Consider the following 23,235-nt stretch of genomic DNA (forward strand, 5'->3'; position numbering starts at 1 on the left):
TTGACTCTGTTTGTTTGTTGTTTCCCATTGAGTGTTGCTCATCCCAACACTTTTCCAATGATGAGGGCAGAAAGCCCAAAACATATTGTCTGAGGTTAGCGCTTTTTTTTGAGGGATATGTCCTTATTTTTTTATTTGCTTTTAATCAAATTTTATGTTTACAGGTATGTTGCCAATGCTTGTAAGCAATAAAAGGAAGGGGAAGAATCATTGAGATTATCGTTATAACGGTTGTGAAGAGGTTTATTGAATAGCCCACAATCTGGGCAGCTACGGAATGCTTCGCCGTCACAAGCCAAGGCAGAATATGCTTTAGACAAGAAACTTTTAGAAGTCAGGAAGTAGCCTCCCTGAAGCCATTCCAGATATTGGAGTTCATGAGAACTAAAGAACTGGAAGGCAAGCTGTTGCTGTAGATCATGTGATGGCGACAATATCTCTGATAGGAGGCAAAATAGTCCATTTGGTCGCAGTTGTCATCTTTTGAAATTTGACAAGTAAAAACTACACCATTACTAAAGATGGAAGAATTATTATTTTTTCAATGAATAGGGGTCGTGAAGGCTCTGTTAATCTGTCGGGAATTGCGACCATGAATTGATATTTTGTTCTTAACCCTACCTATTCATACTAACCCAGGGTGGCCGTCAATACTGTTCATGAAACCGATGACATCCTTGAGAGCCTTGGCTATTACTTCGTGAGTATCCAGAACTGACTTTCCCATATGAGTGGTTCTTAGGCCAGCCAGCATTTGCACATTATGTGTTCGGCTGTTACTACCTCCTTTCCACAGTCTCCAGATCTCATCTGCTGACTCACCCATGCGGTACAAAAGATATTTGCACTGACAGTGTCCTGTCAGCAGTCCCACCATGAACCGAAGCTCAGCGCATGGTAGCTTCTGAAGCTTTCTGGTATAGGTCATTGAAAGCACCACGATTTTTTTTGCCTGATCAAGACCCGGAGTATTCCTCCAGAAGGTTTCACTATTGTCCCTCTCCCATTGTTGGAGCGCTTGATTTGGTATTATCCAAGCCTACGGGAGGACTCAGGACCTTGATGTCCTTTTTGCAAGTTCATCGGTTTTTTTTTATTTCCTTCAATATCACAATGAAACTAAAAAAAATGAAAAAATCCTACTCCCTTCAACAACGCAGATATTGATCTGTTGACGTTTATTTTCAAGATTTTCAAGACCGCGCTATGTTCCAAACAAGCAACGAAACAATCACACTTTTGCAGAAAAAGTTTTCTGGCCGTATCAAGCAAGCTGAATACCTGGAATTCTATCGAGATTTGTATAAATATCCGGTTTGTTAAATTCGAAAAAAAAAATTCATAGTGATATCTCATAAAATATCAAATGTTTACGGAAAATTCAAAAACGTTTTTTACAGAAATAAAAAATGTTCAACAGAAGAAGAGTTGCAGCAATATTTATAAAATGAACACAGCAAAACAGAGATTGAAGAGAAATTATATAGGTGAGTAAATTATGAACACTGACCGAAAAAACATGAATACTAAGTGGGACATGATGAACTTTACAGGTATATTGGATATTTGCCGCCTGGAATTTCTAAAATATCTGAAGAAATTCATTAATGAGGTGAGTTGTGCTTTTGAATGAATAAACATATATAAAGTCATCTTTATGATTGAATTTTTTCAGATAATTTGCAAATCCTAGGCGGATAAAATCCAATACACCTGTAAAGTTTATTATGTCACCTATATAAGTTTGTCCACAACCTCTGTTCTGTTATCAGTCGATATGTAATCTGATGAAGACACTGTTGGCGAAACAATTGAGCAAACATTAAAAGCTCAGTGGATATAACATCGTTTTATTATTTCATCTGTAATGAATTTCCATCAAATAAGGACCAAATCCAACAAATATATATTATAATGGTTATATTCATATAATAAAAAAAGGACCTAATTTTACCAAATAATGTAATTTCATAACGAGCAGTGAAATTACATTTAGGAATATTCACTCTACATTAACTTATCTGTAACAAAGAGAAGATACACCCAAGATACCCAACTAGGTTAATTGCCTGTTCGATAGCAGATATAAGAGTATTAATATTGATTTTAGGTACGTGTTGAGGAATATAGAATATGGGCTACCATTTTGGGAATCTGATGAGTTTTCATCGATAGGCGATTTTAGATTCGTTATGGTAGGGAAAATTAATAGGGGGAGATTGGATAATGCTGAATTTTTGGCAATTCAGCGAACAGGGTCAGAATATAACATTTTGGTGTCGGCCTAATTATTGTACCTACCTTTTCCCAGTTGAGAAAATTGATATTACTCGATATCATTACAGAGAACATTAAAGAACAACTCTATTGCAAATTTATTGTTGATCGTATCATTAGAACCATATAAAACTCAAGCAGAATATCGAAAAAATACTACAGATCAGACAAGATTTAGATTTAGTTTATCTATGGTAGAATTTCAAGAAGTTCCTATCATCTAGATAGTATAACAGAAAATATTAACATGACAGATAATCACATCTCATATAAATCATATAGATAACAGTTCTGTAATCTTCAATAGGCTAATGAATGAAAGAGCGCTCAAAAACTCTTTACCTCAAGTAAGATTTTTTATATAAGATTAAATCTTCAAAGAATGTTTGAATTCGATTTTCTGTAAAATGGTGAATTTCAGAGCTTTCACAAAAAAAATTGAAAACTTTTTGTATCTCGGAAATGAAAATTGTAATGTTTCATTAGTACCTACTATCTAACCATATTATTATTTAATTGAATATGAATAGACCAATAAAACATTGATGGTATTCAATTTTTTTCAATCAATTTTAATGATGAAGGTCTAATTGTCATATTAATAAAAAAAATTGTCAACCTGTAAAAAGTCTTTCCTCCTGAAACTTTATAAATAATTAAAGTCGAGATTTGAAGAACCGGATCCTTCACCATTTCACATCAAACTTTTCTTTTGTTTGACATCACACCTAGTGAGATTCAGTATTAACCTAAAAATTTTAGTTAATGTTTAAGTTGTTTGTGTTTGAAATCTGAGATATTTTCTCACCTATTGGATGGTAACACTATTATCAATTCATGATGTTGACGATGTGTAATTCTGAATGTAAATCAAATTGATCGTTTTCATTGAATTTTTTTAATTGTGGTTTGTTTTGGTATGCAAAACCATTCAAATTCCACAGTTTGAAATTCATTATTATGATTTCAATTTTTCAATAATCAAATTTCAAAAATAAAAAAAAATAATTATATTTTTCATCGACAAAATAATATTTCACTAGAGGAAGCAATTTTTTCTTCCAAATCAATATATCTTACGAAAAATTAGCTTGTATTTGGAATTTGCAAATCATTTTATTGAGACACAACGAATACAATTGAAAAATTCGAATACGAGCGGAACTTCATAGGGTTAAGCGGGGAAATCTGACTTGACTATTGTGTAAACAACAGCGAATACGTGTGTCATAATCAAATTGTCTATAGGAAAGTCACGTACTCACATGTTTACTATAGGAATACATCAATTCTGAACGAGGTATATAAAACTATGCAAAAAAACTGCATTACATTCCAAAAGGATTCATGGATGAATAAACAAATCTGAAATCGGCAGATTTTATATATATTAAGCTTTTGAGCACCCGTCATTGATATAAAAATTCCAAGCTTTATGCAAAATTTCATGATTATCTTATAATACAAAATTTGAGCAAAATATCGGCAAAAAAAAAGTTAAGACGGACGTGAAGTCAGGTGCTTATGAGCGATCGTCACTCATGCGCCAATTGCACCCTTGAAGACCATATAACTGTATTAGGTATATCCAAAGGTATCTACCATGAATCAATGACCTCTCAAAAACTCATAACTTCACGTCAGTGCCTTCTAGAGATTTTTTTGTATTCGGCTCAAATTTTTGAAGATCATTATGATATGCTATCAACAATAATCAAGCATCAAGCTAGAAATTGTTATATTGAATATGCACGCAAAATCTCATCTCGTTCGTATCAGTTGTAAAGGAAAAACATTGGGGAATTCTCTTTTGATAATCTTCTGAATTTTCTGAATGATTCTGATGATGTGATTTCAACACCCAAATCTCAAACACATGGTTCATGGAAATATTGGGTAAATTTTCTTCAATATTATTCTTGAAATTTATATGGTTCAGGTAACGTGATCAACAAAATTCACCACTAATCTTGAATTTGTTTTATCTGGATGTAATCTGTAATTTTGAAATGAACAGGAGAACAAAATTCCGAGTGGCCATATTTAGGTGCATTTTGCCTATTAACGTACTCAACCTTGACAATCGAAATCTAGGCCTTCTCCGAAAATTTCAAATTTCTAGGTCTTTTCGTTCAATCAGATGACCGACCGACCTTGAATTTGACCACAGAATTCATCATAACTAGTCGGACTTCATCGTTTGAGAGAATTCCCAACTCAAAATAAAAAAATACAAAGAGCTTTCAAAAAACGTGATACAAGAATCATAATATAACATAACATAGGTATTAACTCTTGTAGAAAGCAAATTTCACAATGAATTGATTATGAAGGTAATCACATTACTTTACGAATGAAACGAAGTAACAACATAATACTTTTCAAATGGAGAAGTTCCTCCCACTTAACAAATGAGGATTTCCTAGATCAAGAACTATCCATAATGGACAAAATTTACTCAATACAAACAATTTTACTCCTTATATCTTGAGCCCATTCAACTGTTTCTAACAGTAGGTAATCAAGTTTAATTATGATACAAGCAGATGATGATTAGGTTTGTTGTCTCCATGATGAAAACATCATAAAATATCACTTAATAATGAAAAATACCGACACTAAAGACCAATTAGCGGACTTGAAAATAAATAACATAAGAAAGAAACATATTTTCAATCACAACAACAAATCTACCAACATAAATCTAAACAAACACAACAACATAATCTCATTCAAAAAACATCAATAAGCTCCGCCTGTTTTCGTCCAAAATTCTTCCACCCTCAAGTTTACAGGTACATCAATAACGCCATCTCTGCGAGGCAAAAAAAGCTAGACAGATCAGTAAATAACCTTCAAAACCGGGGGGTATACAAAACCGAAAATTGGGAATGATATCATTATCTAATAAATCGATACCTACTATTTTCGTGGGAGAAAAGGATTTTTAAATAGACAAGTTTATTTTGGAGATGTTTTGGAGCTTGTGAAGCTGTTGAATGTCGATTGTTCATCTTCAGTCCGAATGTTTATATCGGGAAAAGCGATTTGAAAGCGTTATCTCTGTTAGGGTACCTGGTGGAAGCAGGGCGATATGTTTCGATTCGATTTTTCGGCATCTAGGTGTTGTTCGTATCGAGAAGCGATATTTTCGATCCAGGTGAACATGAGGGGGAAAAATCGTATTACATAACTTGCAAAGCAGGGACAGACAGTCGATCCTGTGGCATTTTTACATGATGGGACTTACTGATTGTGGAAATGTTGTACGTATCCCCCGGGTCCTGACACCCGTCTGTGGAGGCTCCTGATAGACATAGGTCTAAGCTGACTTGCATTGCCCTGTCAGTCCTGGCGCACTCCCGAGCATTACTTGGGGTTCCTTGTGTGACCCCGTTTCGTAGCTAACTGAAGGCCCCGAAGATGGTTGGGGATGGCTGCGCATGTCCGACACTCTCAACACATGTTTGACAGCTTTGCAGTCTGCTCCTCAAATTCGGAGGTTTTCTAGCGTTCCCGATTTGAATGTTTCGTTCGTAGACGAAACGATGAAATTCGGATGGTCAATAATTGAACAACCTTGGCACGACGAAAAATTTCTAAATATCGAATTTCTGCGAACAATTGAAAATTGTTTTACGCGCTGATTGAGTGTCAGAGTAAATTTCAATGGACCAATTGGGGTTTGTAGAGGATGATGTCGATGAGATCTGAAAAAATATTCGGTCTTCCTGTGAGACATCTCACCATGTATGGGACAAGTCATAATTATCAAAAAATCACAATTCATCAAAAAAATATTCGCTAACCCAGTAATAATCCTTTGTACGAGTGGTTTCTTAACAACTCTCTTGAATTCCTTGAAACTTAGATATTGCAATGATGAACAATGATATAGGGAGTCAATTTCCTACTTAGTGGTGTTTCGGAATAGACAGAACTATTATTATTTGAACTGGAGTCGTTGTGGCTCGGTAAGCCTTCTGGGAACTGCGACCAAGTAGATCTATCTGTAGAACTATCATTCCTTGTATTATTTTCGAAAATTATGATAAACTGACAGCTTTGATAGATAATTTTCATTTTCCTTAACATATTAAAGGTTTCTGAAGATAAATATTGAGGTTTACATGAAGATCTACCAACATCAGATGATTTTCCCCATAACATAATACACTAGTGAGCAAAAATAAAAGAAGATCACTAAGATTTTTTCAATTAGGCTCAAGTATCAAAATTGGTTCAATAATATTTTATTCTTTATCTATCTTTCATTGGAAAATCAACTAAATATTCGCAGAATGTAGTCAGATGGGCTAAAAATACTTGATAAAAGAAACCATTTTTGAATAATTCTTTACGATAAATGCATCTTTTATCAGTTGCGTTCAACATTGGTCATTGGAAAGTTTGTTTTCCACTCTCTGAAAAAAACAATTTCATAAAATGAGTTTACCAATTGGAGATTGTGTCAGAGTAGTGGCTGAGCCAGAGATCTGTTGCTAGAAGAATAATGTTAGCCTAGAATAATATACAGTCCAAAGACTATTGACCAGGCATCAGCAGGCAGGCTGACCAGAAGAGCTGGATCTAGAAGAAGATGGTGCACATCGTTAAGGAATGACAGATTCATGGTTTTCCAGTCTTCAAAATCACCATCCTGCTACTCTTGAAGTAAGAAATGGTTTGAGGAAGGTACATCAAGTGAACCAAGTGTATGGTGGTGAGACTACGTCTTTCAGAATTGAATTTACGACCATACAGACCTCGACAAGTCCAGAACTCCTCGGAAACATCGAATTTCGCGTATTCAAGTTGCACGAATCAATACAAACATCTGGCTTCAAAATTTACGATTGCAACAATCAATTCAACGCTGATTTATGCGAGAATCATGATACGGACGGTGATATGCCCTGGAACGATCTGTGATCAGATGTGATGTAATCACATCACACTCTGTATTTGTTCTTTGGAACTCTGAGACTGTGAAAAACACAGTTCTTGAAATATCGCTCATCTCCACAGAATATCGTTTCTCCCAAAAGGGCGGGTGAACCAGGGAAAAGATACTAAACGAGAAGATCCCGATAGCGTTGAAGGCAACAAAGAAAACGCAAACAAATCGCCCCAAATGAATGAACTAAGTAATGGAGAGTGAGTTAAGGAAACTGAAATCCCTAAAGATCAGACTGACGAGAGGAAATGTGAAGCAGCCATCTTGATCAAGAATTCCATTGCTTATTCGGAAATTGATCTACCCGATCTCGAGTGCTTAGAAGCCAACGCAATTACTGTGTTCACCAACTCAGGTGACAAGACTAAGCCAGGGCGCATATTAGCAGAGCCGAAGCTAGCCAAACTGCTGCTCCAGGCAAAGATCCAATTTACCGCCCTAACAGAAGTCATTCTTGCAGAATGCAAAAAATTAATATTGAGTAATGGGGCCTGAAGTCTTCTACCGAGAGATGAAAAAATTGAAGGCATCTCTCTGAAAATTTTTATTATAACATTAGGAGATTTATTCATCAATAAAAAATCAATTATTTCAAACCTGTACAAAAAATTCAACTAATTATAGGATTGATTAGAAAAATAAACCATAGTTTATCGCATTATCGTATCCACTGAATAGTAGACACATTTTTTCTAGTTCACTGACTATAACTTTTTCAAAATAATTTCCAGCAGGTTTTTTCTAAAGTAACAAATCCTGAAAATACTCCATGATTCTCATTATTCCTTTCTCGCCATTATTCACAAAATGATTTGTGGAACACTTTGGTATGTCTACAAATCTGTTTAAGATGTCATCTATTCTTCGACAAAATTTAAAATTATACCTAGTATTTTACGAATTCACAGAGCACTTTTAGATAGGAAACCAATATTAACGATTATAGGACTACTGGGAATGGAATATATTCCAGAGAAAAAAGCAGAAGCTTTCACAGATAATTTCAAAAGCCAATGCATCCAAAATTTGAGGAATACGGATTTGGACCATATCGAAAAATGCAACAGCAAAGAAAGGAGAGATCTGAAAAATGAACCATTCACCAACTCGACATTGCGAAACCATCCTCGGAAATCTTCAATAGCATTGACGAATTATACGACTAAGATAGATCTCTGAGGAATGGAAGTGAACCCCCTTGGTTTCAATCCATAAGACTGGCAAAGACACCAAATTTTGCTCCTCTTGTCCATAGGTAAGATAATGTTCGCTAACGTGACTAGTGGAACAAATAACAAAAGAATTCAACTGCGAATGAGTATCAGGAGCTGTGTTTTTGGACGAGGCCAAAGTGTTTGATAAAATATGGTATAAAGGGCATCTATATAAACTGTTTGCGGTCGGTTTTTCACTCCCCAAGGCCATAACCTCTCACCTTCTCCGAAGAGGGTTCTCTCAGCCTGAGTTCCACAGGAATCTCTGCTGCGGCCGTTATTATTTACATTATATGTACATTCCAAAAACAAAGAGTAACCAGCATGGCACATTATGCTGACGATTACGTCATTCTTGCCAGTTCTAGGTGTCACAAAATGGCAAGAAGCCATTTCAAGATATCAATCATGGTTCGCTCGATGGAGAATTGAAGTGAACCCTGAGAAGGGCGAGGCTGTTTTCTTCAGCAGAAAGCGAAAAGATCCCCATAGACACCTCATAATGTACGGTGGGGGTTAGCATGGAAAAACGAGGTCAAGTATCTGGGAGTGATACTTGACAAGAAGCTTACTCGGAAACAATACGTCACATTAGATGTGGCGATGGGTTATTCTGCAAAAGCAGAAAAATTCGAACAGGCTTCTTCTCTTCAATTCGACAATTCGACCATTCGACAATCTACAGAGACTTCAAGTCGTGCAGAATACAATACTGAGACGAGACGTAAATGCAAAATGATTCGTCAGGGGGGTGTGGCTACTTGAAGACCTTTCCTAGACGACCATCTCTTATATTTAAGTGTGAAGCCCTTCAACAAAGCAAAATATCAAACGAACCACAATATAAGGTAAGCTTGCGACTACGATGAAAAAGCCCCAAGAAACATAAGAGGCCAAAGATGGCACTTCCTTAGAGTGTGTTAAGCCCGTTGTATACACGCAGCCAAGTTGGCCAACTTGGTATGTCAAGCAAAGTCGGCTATATACATGTACCAACTCACTCGGCAACTACAGTATATAGCTCGGTAGCGTAAATGAAATTACGTCTGATGAGATACTTATTGCTACAGCTGTTGCATTATATGTGAAATCAAAATCCAAAAGGCAGTCGCACTGGACTTGCATTACGATCCGACTGAACGCAATCGGTTTAGTCGAAATTCCCAAGCTCTTAGCCAACTCAAGCAAGTAACTCAATTTAGTATGTTCAAGCCAAGTTGGCCGACTTGCATGCGTTTATGTAGCAAGCTTTAAGCCAAATATTGGCTACCACAAAAACTGTGTAATTATCAGTTACACACATTTTATCGGCATAGTCCGGCATGCTACTGCATGACTCATTTCTTCACCAAAGAGCAATGACACTCAGATGGAGCAGTAAAAGACGCCCAACTGCACAAAGATTGAAGTTCAAAGTAGGCGAAACGTCAGGAGATAAACTGACTGGAGATTATTGATAAAAAGCCTGCAATTTTCAAATTCGTTTGGATTTGATATTCGTTGTTTACTTTTATTCATTTCACCTCCGTTGGGTATTTCATGCAAAACAGAGATCTGTTTATATATGACTCATGATTCACGAAGTATATCTTCTGTTGACAGCGTAGCTCCCCAAGTGATCGAATAGCAGAAGTTTTCTAAGACCTTCGATCAAAAATAGAAAGAATATGAATTCTTCGAGCCCACTTATCCTTTATATCATCCCAAATGCAGTAGGCATCCATCTTGTGGACGTCAGACGGCAGGTCGAAGTAACTTCGTTATGTTGTTCGTAAACATTCTCGTTTAGTTTGAGGAGGATTGCCGGCAAAGAATAACCACCACACGCGAACAGGACTATTCAGGTCATGGCTGTGTTTTGCAGATTTTGTTCCACATGCAAGAAGTTGCATGGGGAAACGAATATCGCTGCATTATTTACACCTTTGATTTATTATTTTTCGAAGTCTAACCAAACTGAAAAATAGGAGCTTATTCACGTGAGTGATAGCCATTATTGGAGTGGGTACATTTGAATCTTTTTTCGTTTATTTCGTTCGAATTTAGCCGAAGTTTTCCCAACTTGAAATAGGATTTTGTTTGAGATTTCCATAAACAACTTTCTTTTGAAGTTACTCGGCGGAAATTAGATTGTTTGATGAAGAACTATTCGAAAAAAAGTTAGATGTGTTAGATAGGAGTAATTGGTTCAACTTGATATTCTGGCACACTTAAGAATACGCAAAATTTTAAAGGAAAATACTCATTTGTAAAAAAAGATTGAAAAAACTTTTTGAAAAATAATATACAGGGCTGTTCACAATATTTGCGAGGCTTATGGAGAGCTCAAACCTTTTGCATGATATTCCTTATATTCTCAGATTTTTTTCTGAGATAATGAATAAGTCGTATCTGATAAGAAATTGATGAGAAAATCTAAATTCTCAAAAACAAAGTGTTTTTCTTTATGTCCAAGAAAATGTAACAACTAGATAATAGTTTTTTTGGATTCTAGAGAAAATTTAGTGGTGCCCGATGGTCTTAGATACATGATTTACTGGCTTTCAAGACTAATAATCAAGTTTAAAGTTTCCATAGAAGTAACATAAGAAAAACATTTTTTGGATGTTTTTAAGTAATAACAAGCTGCTATTTGCATAATTCTTACTTAGAAGCAAACAAATCATGGTCTACAGTACTTTGAAATATTTGTCACAGACCCCTCAAATATAAAAGTTTTTTGAACATCGAGTTTTGATCTTGAACATAGTGAGGTTTCAAGGACGCAGCTCAAGTCCAGGAGAAGTTGCAGCCTCGGGAATATTATCCATTTTACTAAAATTTTTCAGGTGAAATCGAAATTCGACTTATCAGGGATCGTCAATTCTGGCACTGCTCATCGATTTTGCGTAGACCTTACAGTTTTGAGGAATTTTGAACTCGATTTTAGGGAAAAAATAGAAAAAATCGAATTTCCATCCAAAAATCGTTATATCTCCTGAATTATTTGTCACAGACCCCTCAAATGAAAAGGTTTTTTGGACATCAAGTTCTGATCTGGAAGATAGTGAGGTTTCAAGGGCGTAGTTTACGTCCAGGAGAAGTTGCAGCCTCGAGAATTGTATCCATGTTTTTTCGAAAATTTCAGATTTTTACCTACAATTTCTGAAAGAATGTACTAATCGCCATACTGCAACCATTTTCGTGATCTGCATAGTCGAATCAATCAATAAATAGGTACAATCTTCCCATGAAGGAACTTTTATTTTTCTGCAATTTTCATTTGAAAAATTTTACAAAAATTTTTCGACAATAGTAATTTACGTAACAAGTCCGGAAAATAGGGTTTTTTTGGACGAATAGACAAAATTCCAGGACGAGCGTAAGCGAGTCCTGGAAGTCTGTGAGTCCAAAAAAACCATTTTCGGGCGTGTTGCGTACAATATTTTTTCGGCAACCATGTAAAATAACACTATCGCTGCTGCTTTCCATATTTTATTGCGATTGTGATCAAAAAACATGCAAATTTTTGACAACTAATTTCATATGAACTGTCAGCCGTTATTTCGGTTGCTATGGATTCTATGATTCTTTTCCGGCCTAGTCCGGGAAGTACGTACTTTCCGGACTAGGCCGGGAAATGCTACTTTCTCAGAGAAAAGGCAACCGTCCGGGAAGTGCTCACTTCCCGGACGGTTGCCGAAAAAAAATTTTTCAGGTGAAATTGAAATTACGTCCAGGAAAAGTTGTAGCCTCGAGAATGGTATCCATGTTTTTTCGAAAATTTTAAATTTTTCCTACAATTTCTGAAACAATGTACCTACTAATCGCCATACTGTAAACATTTTCATGATATAGATAGTGGACTGTCCATTTGTCCATTTGTGAATCTTGACATGTACTGGTCCGTGCATATTGTCAAGTTTGGTGATTTTGTCAATACTGTGGCATTTGTAAATGCTTAACTAAGTTATAAGTTGCCCGTATCTAATTTTTTGAAATGCGGCATCTCACCTCAGCACAGAGGGGGAGATTTTTTTTTATTTTTATTTTTCTATACAGTGCTTTTTTTATTTATCGTCATTTTTGGTTATTGAATACACATTGTTCACTCAATAAAGATGAAGAATTGTAAGAAAAAGAAATGGTAGTTTTAGTCAACGTAAACAGATTTTAACATGCAATTACAAAACCTCCGCCATATATCCTCGAATTACCTACCATAGAGCGTTAATTATTCTTCTTGAGTTGCCCCATTACTAATATTGACTAGTTTAGCGGATGTCTGATGTTCACGTATTCCCGAACAGACTCAATATTCATCCTTGGAGATGTTCATATTCCATCCTGAATACAGAGTAGTGGTTCAGGCCAGGCAATTAATTCGTGATCCAGGAATGTGAGGTTAATCGAAATAAGGACATTTGCGACATCTGAATATTTCATTTTACAACAATCTATACGTGTACTATTGGAACTCCTTCACTTTTTGTATTCTTGCTATCTATTGCGCTCTGTTGAGTCATTCTTTATATTTTGCTCTTGTTCTTCAGTTCAGAAGAACAAACTAACTATTCTGACTTAATGGAATGGGTTCAGTTGGTTTGTCGTTTTATCCACATCATTCTGAATATTATTTAACGTAAGCTGTACTTTAAGAGTATCTTGAATTTAGACATGCCAGTTAGAATTTGCTGCTCTGAAAAGAAAATTTTAAGAAAAAAACCCTCGTTAACATGTTTTCATAACGATCCGTTTTCGAGATACAAAGTGCTTTTATACTTCATTTTGTATAATCGGCTGAAATTTATCGAAGATATTAACTTAAAGTTTACATCATATAACAGCCCGAGCAATCAACAGAATAACATTTTTTCCTCCAGAACTTTTTTTAGTGCTTTACTGGTCGTTCTGAAAATAATTTTTTTTTCATTGAAAACTTTTTGATTTCCTGCTATTATTTTCTATATGCTACAATTTTCAATAAAAATAAAGTCAAAGAATTATCTCTGAGCCTTCAGAAAAATCATAGTTTTTGAAAAAATCCAAAAGGCTCTAGCACTTTGGGATGAATTATGGGTCGATCATTAATTTGGACAGAACATACTCCCTTATTTTCAATTATAGCAGAAACATCTATTGATGCCTATCTCAAAATAAATATTCACGAATTCTGAAATAGATGACATGAATTACATGTTCTGCCTTGCATCATATGAAAATAAATTCCTTCAGTGGTGCTTTGTTATGAATTATTCGCTAATGCTTATATGAGTCCATGAATTTCAGAAACAGTTTCAAACTAAATAAAACAGCACCCAGGAACTAGTAGTAAAAAAAATATTTTCGTTGATCGTCATCAATTTCTGTGACTTATTTTGTGCATCTCTTACCTATTAAGAGAGTGCAAGAGATCCTCTCCCGAGATTTTGATCCAAGGATTCATTTTTTAATCAGTGATATTCTTATAAATTAATTATGGTGCATTTATCTAAATATTCCCAGGATAACTAAAATTCGAAAACGAAGCGTTCACAAAACTATATTCATCAAACTTTTTGCTTGATATCATCCAATTTTGATATCACCAATTTTAAAACAGCCTGTAGGTCTCTTCAGAATACCAACTCCTGACCTTAAAATCACGTTATAACGTGTAAATTGTATTCATACTTACAGTGGTCGATAACAATAATGTGAATCTGAACAGTGTGATTCATTCGCCTTTGTTACTTGTTTTAAACTACGGCGTATTTTTGAATTAGTTCCTGAAAATATTTCACTTGGTGCTGCGGTCAGATTTTTCGTCAAGTTATCTTTAACTGCAATAATTTTTCTATAAAGATTAAAACAAAATTGAAATAGTGAAATCAGATACGGGCATATTTGTTTTTATATTGGGAAGCGGAGTACAATATTCACATATAAAACTGACATGGAAATTCTCAACATTTCTATTTCAATAGCTACATCATAAATGAAAAGCATGGAAATTCTGCCTATCTCACTAACTTGGCACTGAACAGAAAGTATTTGGCACAAAATCAAAATATAGACAATCGGAAAATATGTAGCAAATCGATCCACAAATTTTCTGTTCTAGATCGTTTTGAGTTTTCTAAGAAAAAAATGGAAATATAATCAAAGATATTAATATGAGGTATAAAAGTGTAGTTGATTTGAATAATATATAAAAATTGTGCTCCCAGTCCTTTTATCATTCGAAATACAATTCCAATCAATTTCCCGTTGATTGTTCATTATTCCTTTACAATAAGTGCCATAGTATATTTTTGAAAAATTTTTATACAAAATAATACTTTAGTTTTGGCACTACTCAGAAATAGACTGCAAGAATAAATTAAACCACTATTCAGCGTTACAAGCTTCTAGTTCAATTTCTGCTGCTGGACTTCTACTTAGGAATGCCCCAAAAAAGGAGAAGCATTCATATTGTTAAGTCACCCTCCTGCGTTTCAATTGACAATTAAATCGTATTAGATTAAATTATTTGGTAAATTCAGTATGTTGTATGTGGTATATTCTTTGATATTCTTTCTGAAGATTCCATCTTCTCCTTTCAATTCTGAATTGTTACTAGACAATCGTGCATGATGAACATCGGCAACAAGATATTTTGGAAAAATTTTGTTGTGGTGGAATAAGGTGCAGATCTTCTTCATCTTCATCCTCAGCTCCAGATATACTCATTTCTTCTATACTGAAAGTATCGGATATCTCCTGATGCACTCTAGGTTCCTTCCTTGCAGCGGGAAAAAAATTGATAATGTCTTCTTCACTGTGAAAGAAGATGAGAACGATAATTAGATTATTATAAAAGTTATCGAGCTATTGTTAACTGAACATTATACTCATTGTCATGAATTTTGTCATATTTTGCTCAGATAACACATAGTGTAAAACGAAAAAGGTTACACAAAAAAATACATTGTTATCGATTAGCAATGGGGTTGAAAGATTAGCTTTTTTATCGACAATGGCGACTAGATAAGAAGCAGCCTTCTATACTTTTGACCAGTTTGATATTTTCCATGCCCTGCTCAACAATCACATATTAAGGAAATCGTCTACCAAATTGCCAATCTGACAACGTTCATGGAATTAGAACTGGTTTGCCCAGAAGTGTGCTTCTTAAGCTAGCCAGTTCTAGAAATTTTCAAAGTGTTCAGTAATGATAACAGACACAAGGTCTATAGATTAAGAGAGGTTGTCTCGTTACTTTCAACCAATCAGCGTCAACCATTCTTGACGTCACTCGGTTTACACATTCAAATAAATAACATTTGATTGCAATGAAATCGTGGGTTTTCACGGATTTTCTTATTAATTTGATCGCGTATATCGTTCGTAGTCTATCCTAAATAGTCTTTAATATCTTCAATCATAAAATAGCTTCGATAAAATGTCTGTCAATGATGGCCAATGGCGATACAGACACTTTATAGACCTTGACAGACACCGGATGACGCGTTACCTCACTCTTCAACCCAAGTTACGAGGCAACCTGTGTAATCTACAGACCTTGTCATAGACATAGGTGGGCAATCGAAACACCTCTGTTAAAAACACTAGCAAAACAGTTCAACGGGGCATATTATCTCTCCTTCTTTGGGCCTAGAAGTGGATGAGCTACAAAATAGATTAACAGATCTTGTCTTCTAATATATAGGATATGGAGATGATATAGTACTAATAGTCGAAGGTAAATTCAAGAACACCTTTTGTGATTTATTACAGGAGGTCTTCAGAGTATAATGGTGCTTGTCAGGGAGGCCCAATAACCATAGAAGATTAAAAGAATAATACTTTAGGCTATAAAATTCCTTTATCTAAACAAGAATAACCCTAGATCGAAAAGTTCAATGGAAGAAGCAAGTTGATATCACGCCTGGAAAGCAATAAAAGTCTTGATTCCTTACAGAAGTTTAGCTGGTAAGAGGATGTTATCCTAAAATACTGCTAAGGTTTTGGGTCATAAATGTGAAAGTAGTCTGGCAAGGCAAAGTTAGTCAGAAAATCATGAGGAAGATCCTTGATAAAGTATAAAAGTATATGCATCACTGGAACTGGAAGAACGTGTTCTATTTGAAGAGAAACCGTATTTATATCACAACTGACAGCCAGACCATGCTGAGAATCATATGACCAGGGGTCTCTGCTGACATGAGAGGGTCGTAATACCATAAAGTAACTCTACCATGGGTACCGGAGCATTTTGGTATTCAAGAAAACGAAAAAGCCGATGAACTTGCGAAAGAGTATCAAGATCAACACCTGTTGGCCCTGAGCCTCTCTGTGAGCTACGAAAGGACCAATATAAGGCAGCGGTCCAACAATGGGACAATAGAAACCTTCTGGAGGAACACTCCTGTTCTTTATCAGGCAAAGGAAACCAGGAAGCTTTTGAAGCTATCACGAGCCGAGCTTCGAGCAATGGTGGGACTGCTGACACTGTAGGTCCAAATAACTTTTTTGTAGAGCTCAGAAATAACTCCATACAACGAACTACATTAATTTTTTTCATATACGTCTCTAATTATAGTTCGCAATCATGAAATTCGTTATAGAATAAATAAAATATGCAATTTACAAACCTATCATCACTTTCCCATTGTACTAGAGGCTGTTTTTCTCTTGATCCAGGTATTTGCAACCTATCTATTGGAATAAGGTTCAATTTGGCTGAAGAATCTTCATAGTGTATCTCTGGTTGTCTTAAATTCGTACTATTCTTATCACCAAGTTTATGGATCAAGTGACCCAAAGTGGAAATTTTTGGGACAGTTGGAGAATGACCAATACTAGATCTGCCACTGCTTGATCCACTCTGCAAAAATATTTCATCATTCTCTATTCATACTCTAGAAGTGAAACCATAAAAAACTGCGCTAGTGGTTTTCAATATCATGAGTTGATGAGTTTTTACGAAAAAATTTGTTTATTTCTTTTTTCTTTGATATTTGCTTCAGAAATTCATAGTTCTCGAGCTAGGAGGATGTGATTGCAATTCAATACAAAAAGCTATTATAGATTGCGAAAAAAGCTTCAGATGCCAGATAGACGAATTCTTGATTTTTTATTTTCATTAATAAACCATTAGATTTGTTTTAGAAAAAAATTATTAACCCCCTCTAAACCTGCGCAGTTTACGTTTTGGAATGTGTAGAATTCAAAAATAGAATGGAAAAAATCCATCCGTCCTGAAATTGAAATGCATTGAAATTTGTATTGATCCTACTAGCTCAACAATACAATGAATTATTTTTTAGAGCAAAATAACTGGAAACTAAATTGTCAAAAACCATATTTCTAAAATTTAACAAAAGATAAACATGAAATTAAAACATGTAGATGGGCGTACAACTTTGCTTCCGCCATTTTTTTTTCCGAAATTCGGGGCTTTATTGTAAAAAAGTGGTTATACATTTATGATTCAAAGTATTGTCCATCGCTGGTCACTACTTTCTCCCATCTTTCGGGAAGTGTACAAATCCCGCGTTGAAAAAACTGGTCATCTTTTGATTAATCCACGATTCGATCCAATTTTTCACTTCTTCATAAGACCGGAATTGCTGATCAGCCAGGCCGTGTGCCATTGATCGAAACAAGTGATAGTCAAATGGAGCAACCTCTGGAGAATACGGCGGGTGGGGTAGGACTGCTCATTTCAACGTTTCCAAGTATGCCTTGACCACTTCCGCAACATATTGCCAGAATGATACTGTTGACAGTATTTTTTACCGCAGAGTATTACTACTAATAATTTTGGAACACTTTAGGTACGAACGAATGAATGGTCTAATTACGGATATTGACGTGAGGCCTTGATTCGTAAAACTATCTTTTTTTGTGCGTAAACACAATAACTCTCAAAATGAAAGACCCAGAAACTTGACATTTTCGGGATAGATTCGGATCAGTGTCACGAATCCGCGGATTTTAATTTCAATTTTGTGTTTTCTACCTCGAATTAAGTATTTTTTACCTCGATTTTACTATATTTCACATTTTTTTTAAGCGCCAAAATCTCTAGACTTCGTTTCATGCTCTCATCATTTTGTTTATCGACGAGGAAATAAATTGCAGCATTTGCATTATTATACATGACAAAATAAAACTGTGTTTCAAGCGGATGGCGTATACCGTTATATCTTGTGATTTCGTTGATATCAAATAACTTAGGTATTCAAATAAGTGATAGAAAACAGTAATTTTTTCTTATTCTATTCAAGCTTAAGGGGGGTATTTTTTTCTCGATTCCAAACATTCATATTTGAAAATAATAAAAAATAATCATTGACATTGGTCTAATCAGCGTTGAAAAATTTATTCCGCATGTTATATATAACATATCGATTTTACGTGAATCAATAAAGAATGATGAATATAAGAACCCTGCACTGATAAAATGATCTTAACAAATGCAAAATCCTAATATCTAAAAAAATTACCCAATATTACCCTGACCACAAAATCGACGGTGTTGAGATTTTAGATATTCATATGAAATCACATCTCCATAAAACCATTGAAATTTCAAGGAGAATATCAGACAAGAAATGCCCAATATTTACGGAACTAAAGATCTGATCGAGTCAATATTATGCGTGTATGTGTATTATGTGTATTTATACGAGTAGAACAAACATTTCAAGCTTTTCGCAAAATTTAATAATAATAATAAATTTCTTTATTCACCACAAGCTTTGAGGGGAAGGTTCACCCAAAGATGCTGAACCATTTAACACTTTTAGTCCACAAAAAATAGATCTGAACATAACTCAATCAATAAAGAAAACAAAAATAAAAGTACGAAGGTATTAAAAGATAAAAAAAAATTTATATGAGAAATTTCGTGTTTAGAAAATCAACCAGAAGATTGAAAAAAAAGTATTTGTATTTACAACGTAAATAAATGTGATTTGTCAATCGTTTTTGTATTGGTGTTTATTAGCTGATTTCTCTTATACGTGACAATTTCACAATATCAAGGAAAATAACATATCAAAAAAAAATTAGTCAGAATCTTTTGCGCCCTTGTTCTTTCATGCGCCAATTGTGCTCTTAGAGACCATATAATAGTATATAGGTTAGTGAAGGTGCAATTTATTCGGAATCATCTACTAAAATATGACTAGGTACTATGAAATCAGAATTAGGTATGCCGAGTTAGTGACCTTTATGATAAAGAGGGTGACATTATCAAAGGTCAAAATATCGGACAAAACTCCCTATTTTAGTGAAATCAATAATTCTACTATGAATAACATTCCTTCAGAATGATTAATAACTTTTCAATGTGTGAAATAATCATTCCCTGCAAAAATGAATATTCATTTTTGGAATGTTGATTACACATTTCGCATTTTGGAGCGCTCGTTCCCTGAACAGGTCGGTAATTTCCGAATTCAACTCAACTTGAAATTTTCAGGGTAGATTAGGATATTGAGATTTAGTTAATAGGTAAAACCCCACTAGGGGTTCCGTAAATATAAGCTTTCGAAATGTTGTTTCCCTAATAATTTCGTATAGATCCAGATGAGTCTTGATCGGTTTTTCATTCAAAACAGTACTTTAAAAATTATACCTCTCACTTCGAGCGACTCTAATGATGTTTATCTTGTACCTACTTTGATTTTATGTGATATGTATAGAAGATTTTGAAATTATTATTGAAGGAATGGACGAGTTCTTTCAAATGATTGGCATATATTGAATGTGCAGTCTGACATATAACTTATTTGTTGTTCTTATATTCCTCCTCTGGAGAGATTTATTTGTTTATCCCTTAATTGACTACATTCTTACGACAATTTGTAATATTTTGAACAGTATTATCTTTTCGATTAGGGTATGCTTAACCTAATGCTTCTTCAAGTATTGGGTATATCGAAATATAACACATACCTAATACCGATAGGTACAATTTTTTTTTATTGTATCGCTTCAGTACCTATCTTTATGATTATTCAATAATGTACCGGGTTTTTCACCATAATTTGACCCCCCTTTAACTTTGTTACTAAAAGAGGTACAAAAAAATGTTTTCATGAAATCGACTAGTGTTTTTTAAAATGATTTCACAAAACGAAATATATAAAGAGTGGGCAACATATTGATTGTAACTTCATTTTTTCTCACCCTGTATATATTTCTATATTTGACTAGCTCTTATTCCCTCTTCCCTCTTATTATTTTTCAAATTTAATGACAAACGTATGTCATATATCGTTGCCAACGAGATAACTCAAAAAAGGGCATTTTGAATTATCGCAACCTTCCACTCTGTGGTACTCAGAATAAGAGAGATAGGCCAAAAACATGTTATATATTCGAAATCAGGGGGAAAAGAACTAGTCAAATATAGAAAAATATGAAGGGGGTTCCATTTGAAAAAATGAAGTTACAATCAATATGTTGCCCACTCTGTATATATTTCGTTTTGTGAAATCATTTTGAAAAACTAGTCGATTTCATGAAATTTTTGTAGAAAACATTTTTTTGTACCTCTTTCAGTAACAAAGTTAAAGGGGGAGTCAAATTATGGTGAAAAACCCGGTACCTATTTTTGAAACCAAGAAATTATATTTGATTACGGGATGGTTTATTTGTGAAATATTGAATGAGGAAACATGAAATTCTGTAAGCATATTCACATGGAATTTGCAAAAAGCTATCCATTCCTCTCAATTGCATTATGAACTCTAATATAAAATATAAATATTTTTGTACTACGATTTTATGTAGGATTCAGCAATTTTCAAAAGGTCGCTCTAAAATTGCATAAAATCAATAAGAAACAAATGCAAGCGCGATAAGCAGGTACTTGTTGATTCGGATTCCAAACAGTTCTTAAATAATACACATATAAACTCATAACTAGACTTTTGAATATACCTTCGATAAAATTTTATACTCACATTTTTCAAGTTATCCCCATTTTGATCTCCACCATCTTCTATACCACTGTCTTCCATTATACTATTTGAATAAATTCAGTATATTCAGGAATGCACCACCAATATTTTCTCACATAATGAAGTAACGAAATCTATGAACAATAAACGAATTGCTTCCAACATTGGTGAATATGAAAATATACTTTCAAGGGTGATTGATACGAAGAGAGGGTTGTGAAAAATAATAATGAGGAGTATTTATGAAAGCTGTTTCCTAACCTAGATAGCGCCTGACATTTACTGAGAAGTATAATGCTGAGGGAAATGCGGAAAATCAATAAGCTGCCCACAAACTTGCGTGGCTGGTTAGACAGAATTGAAATCAGGAAAATATTCATCATTTCTGTGTTTTATTTCAAATCTATTCCGAATTGAGATAATTCGGTTTTTTTATAAACACATTTCGAGTATTAAATACCTATTTTATTATCGTTTGAGGAAATATATTGTATATATAGGATAGGGTTTTATTTTTCCATTAATCAACCTTTACGTATCCTTATCGTCCTGAAATCTACATTCTACATTCACATTTTGAAATCTCTGTAATCTTGAAAAAAGAATAATAAATATTGCTCTATGATTCATTCGTATCTCGCAGGATATTAAACTCATTAAATAAATACATGCGATACCATATTGAATTAATTGTTGTCATCGTTTGGATATTTAAATAACTCAAATAACGATTTTCTCGGAGTACATTAATGAAGAAAAGAGCCCATCTAAATAACTTATTTTCAAAAAGTTCGAAACACTTTCCAGGTACCCCCCTTCTTAGAGCCAAATGACTGAACTATGAGGCGTCTGACTAAAGTTTTGGCACATGGAAAGCGTTTGACGCCTCAGAGTTCCATTCTACAAATTATTCATGAAAATCAGCCGTTTAAAATTAAGAAAAATAACTCTTATTTTTATTCAACTTTCTCATCTGTGACATAGTCACTACACTCTCTCCTGCTAGTACCGATGACTCCCCAGAGAAGCGAAGGGAAAAAGAGAGCTCAAGCGAGTTTTCAGCGCGGAAATGCAAGGCTTAGCTGGCCATCGGCACTTGAGTGTGGAGTGAAGTCGATAGTGCCATCTCTAGGGTAGACAGGGCCACTACAATTTCAATAACGAAAGAACAGTTGCGTGGCAAGAGAACATAATAAAATAAAACAACAAAAAATTTATGGAAATAGCTTTTAACCGATAAATAGAATAATGAAGCTTCAAAAAAGAATTGAACACGTTCTGATAGCAATCCGAACTAAAGAGTTACAAAAAATTATTATTAAGTATTGTAGAAAAGCGTGATGTGCTTGATGTGAGTTGTTACAAGTAATAATTTCATTAGTAGAGTTTTATATTTCCAAGAGCCACCAACGCGTTTTTTTCGAAACTTAATAAATAATTATTAATAGACGATTTGTCACATGTTTTAAAAGAAGTGCAGCATGGTTTCGGTAAATTTTGATATATTTTATTTCAATATTCTTATCACTTGTGATATCAGGAACTGTGACTATGAATACAGAATTTTCCTCTTTGATATGTCGTCCAAGGTTATTTTCATTAATTCATATAGACGTAGTGCCCCAGTTATTTCTGTGATTACATATGCGGTAATCTTGCCGAATCTACAAATAACCTTGAGAGATCATCGAGTATTAGAATCCCTAGCTATGGGTTACCAGTTCGGAAAACTAATCAGGATTTTGAAAAATGTCATAGAATTAAGACACTAAGTCAATTTCTCGACAACTACCAACGGTCGTCGGACGACGATCAATGAATTTGCAAGAAGTACAAAAAGCAGGAGAGTTCAATAATAAAGTGTATGCAC

The 23,235-nt window shown here is 34.5% G+C and overlaps 2 protein-coding genes across 5 annotated transcripts in view; both read right to left on the reverse strand.

Moving 5' to 3' along the window:
* LOC123677445 (potassium/sodium hyperpolarization-activated cyclic nucleotide-gated channel 2) overlaps positions 1-5,667 on the reverse strand; it is a 194,291-nt gene extending 188,624 nt beyond the window's left edge. For all 4 annotated transcript variants that reach the window (XM_045613988.1, XM_045613980.1, XM_045613970.1 and 1 more), the window contains exon 1: positions 5,528-5,667. In XM_045613988.1, coding sequence (XP_045469944.1) covers positions 5,528-5,595 — 68 coding nt within the window. In that variant the 5' untranslated portion in view covers positions 5,596-5,667. The remainder of the gene's footprint in view (positions 1-5,527) is intronic.
* An 8,639-nt stretch (positions 5,668-14,306) lies between these two features.
* On the reverse strand, positions 14,307-21,806 carry LOC123677503. Its single transcript, XM_045614062.1, has 3 exons — positions 21,369-21,806; positions 17,043-17,275; positions 14,307-15,226 (listed from the first exon to the last, which is right to left on the reverse strand). The coding sequence occupies exons 1-3, from the start codon at positions 21,423-21,425 to the stop codon at positions 15,025-15,027; spliced, it is 492 nt and encodes a 163-aa protein (XP_045470018.1). The 5' UTR covers positions 21,426-21,806; the 3' UTR covers positions 14,307-15,024.
* Between the last annotated feature and the right edge of the window lie 1,429 nt (positions 21,807-23,235).

The sequence above is a fragment of the Harmonia axyridis genome, chromosome 1, assembly GCF_914767665.1.
Source record: "Harmonia axyridis chromosome 1, icHarAxyr1.1, whole genome shotgun sequence".
Lineage (NCBI taxonomy): Eukaryota > Metazoa > Arthropoda > Insecta > Coleoptera > Coccinellidae > Harmonia > Harmonia axyridis.

Excerpts from the sequence above, each read along its gene's own strand:
- LOC123677503 (XM_045614062.1), bottom strand. The coding sequence starts at position 21,425 with ATGGAAGACAGTGGTATAGAAGATGGTGGAGATCAAAATGGGGATAAC. Across the intron at positions 17,276-21,368 it reads ATGGGGATAACTTGAAAAAT|AGTGGATCAAGCAGTGGCAG; the intron begins GTGAGTATAAAA and ends ATATTTTTGCAG. Across the intron at positions 15,227-17,042 it reads CAATGGGAAAGTGATGATAG|TGAAGAAGACATTATCAATT; the intron begins GTTTGTAAATTG and ends CTTCTTTCACAG.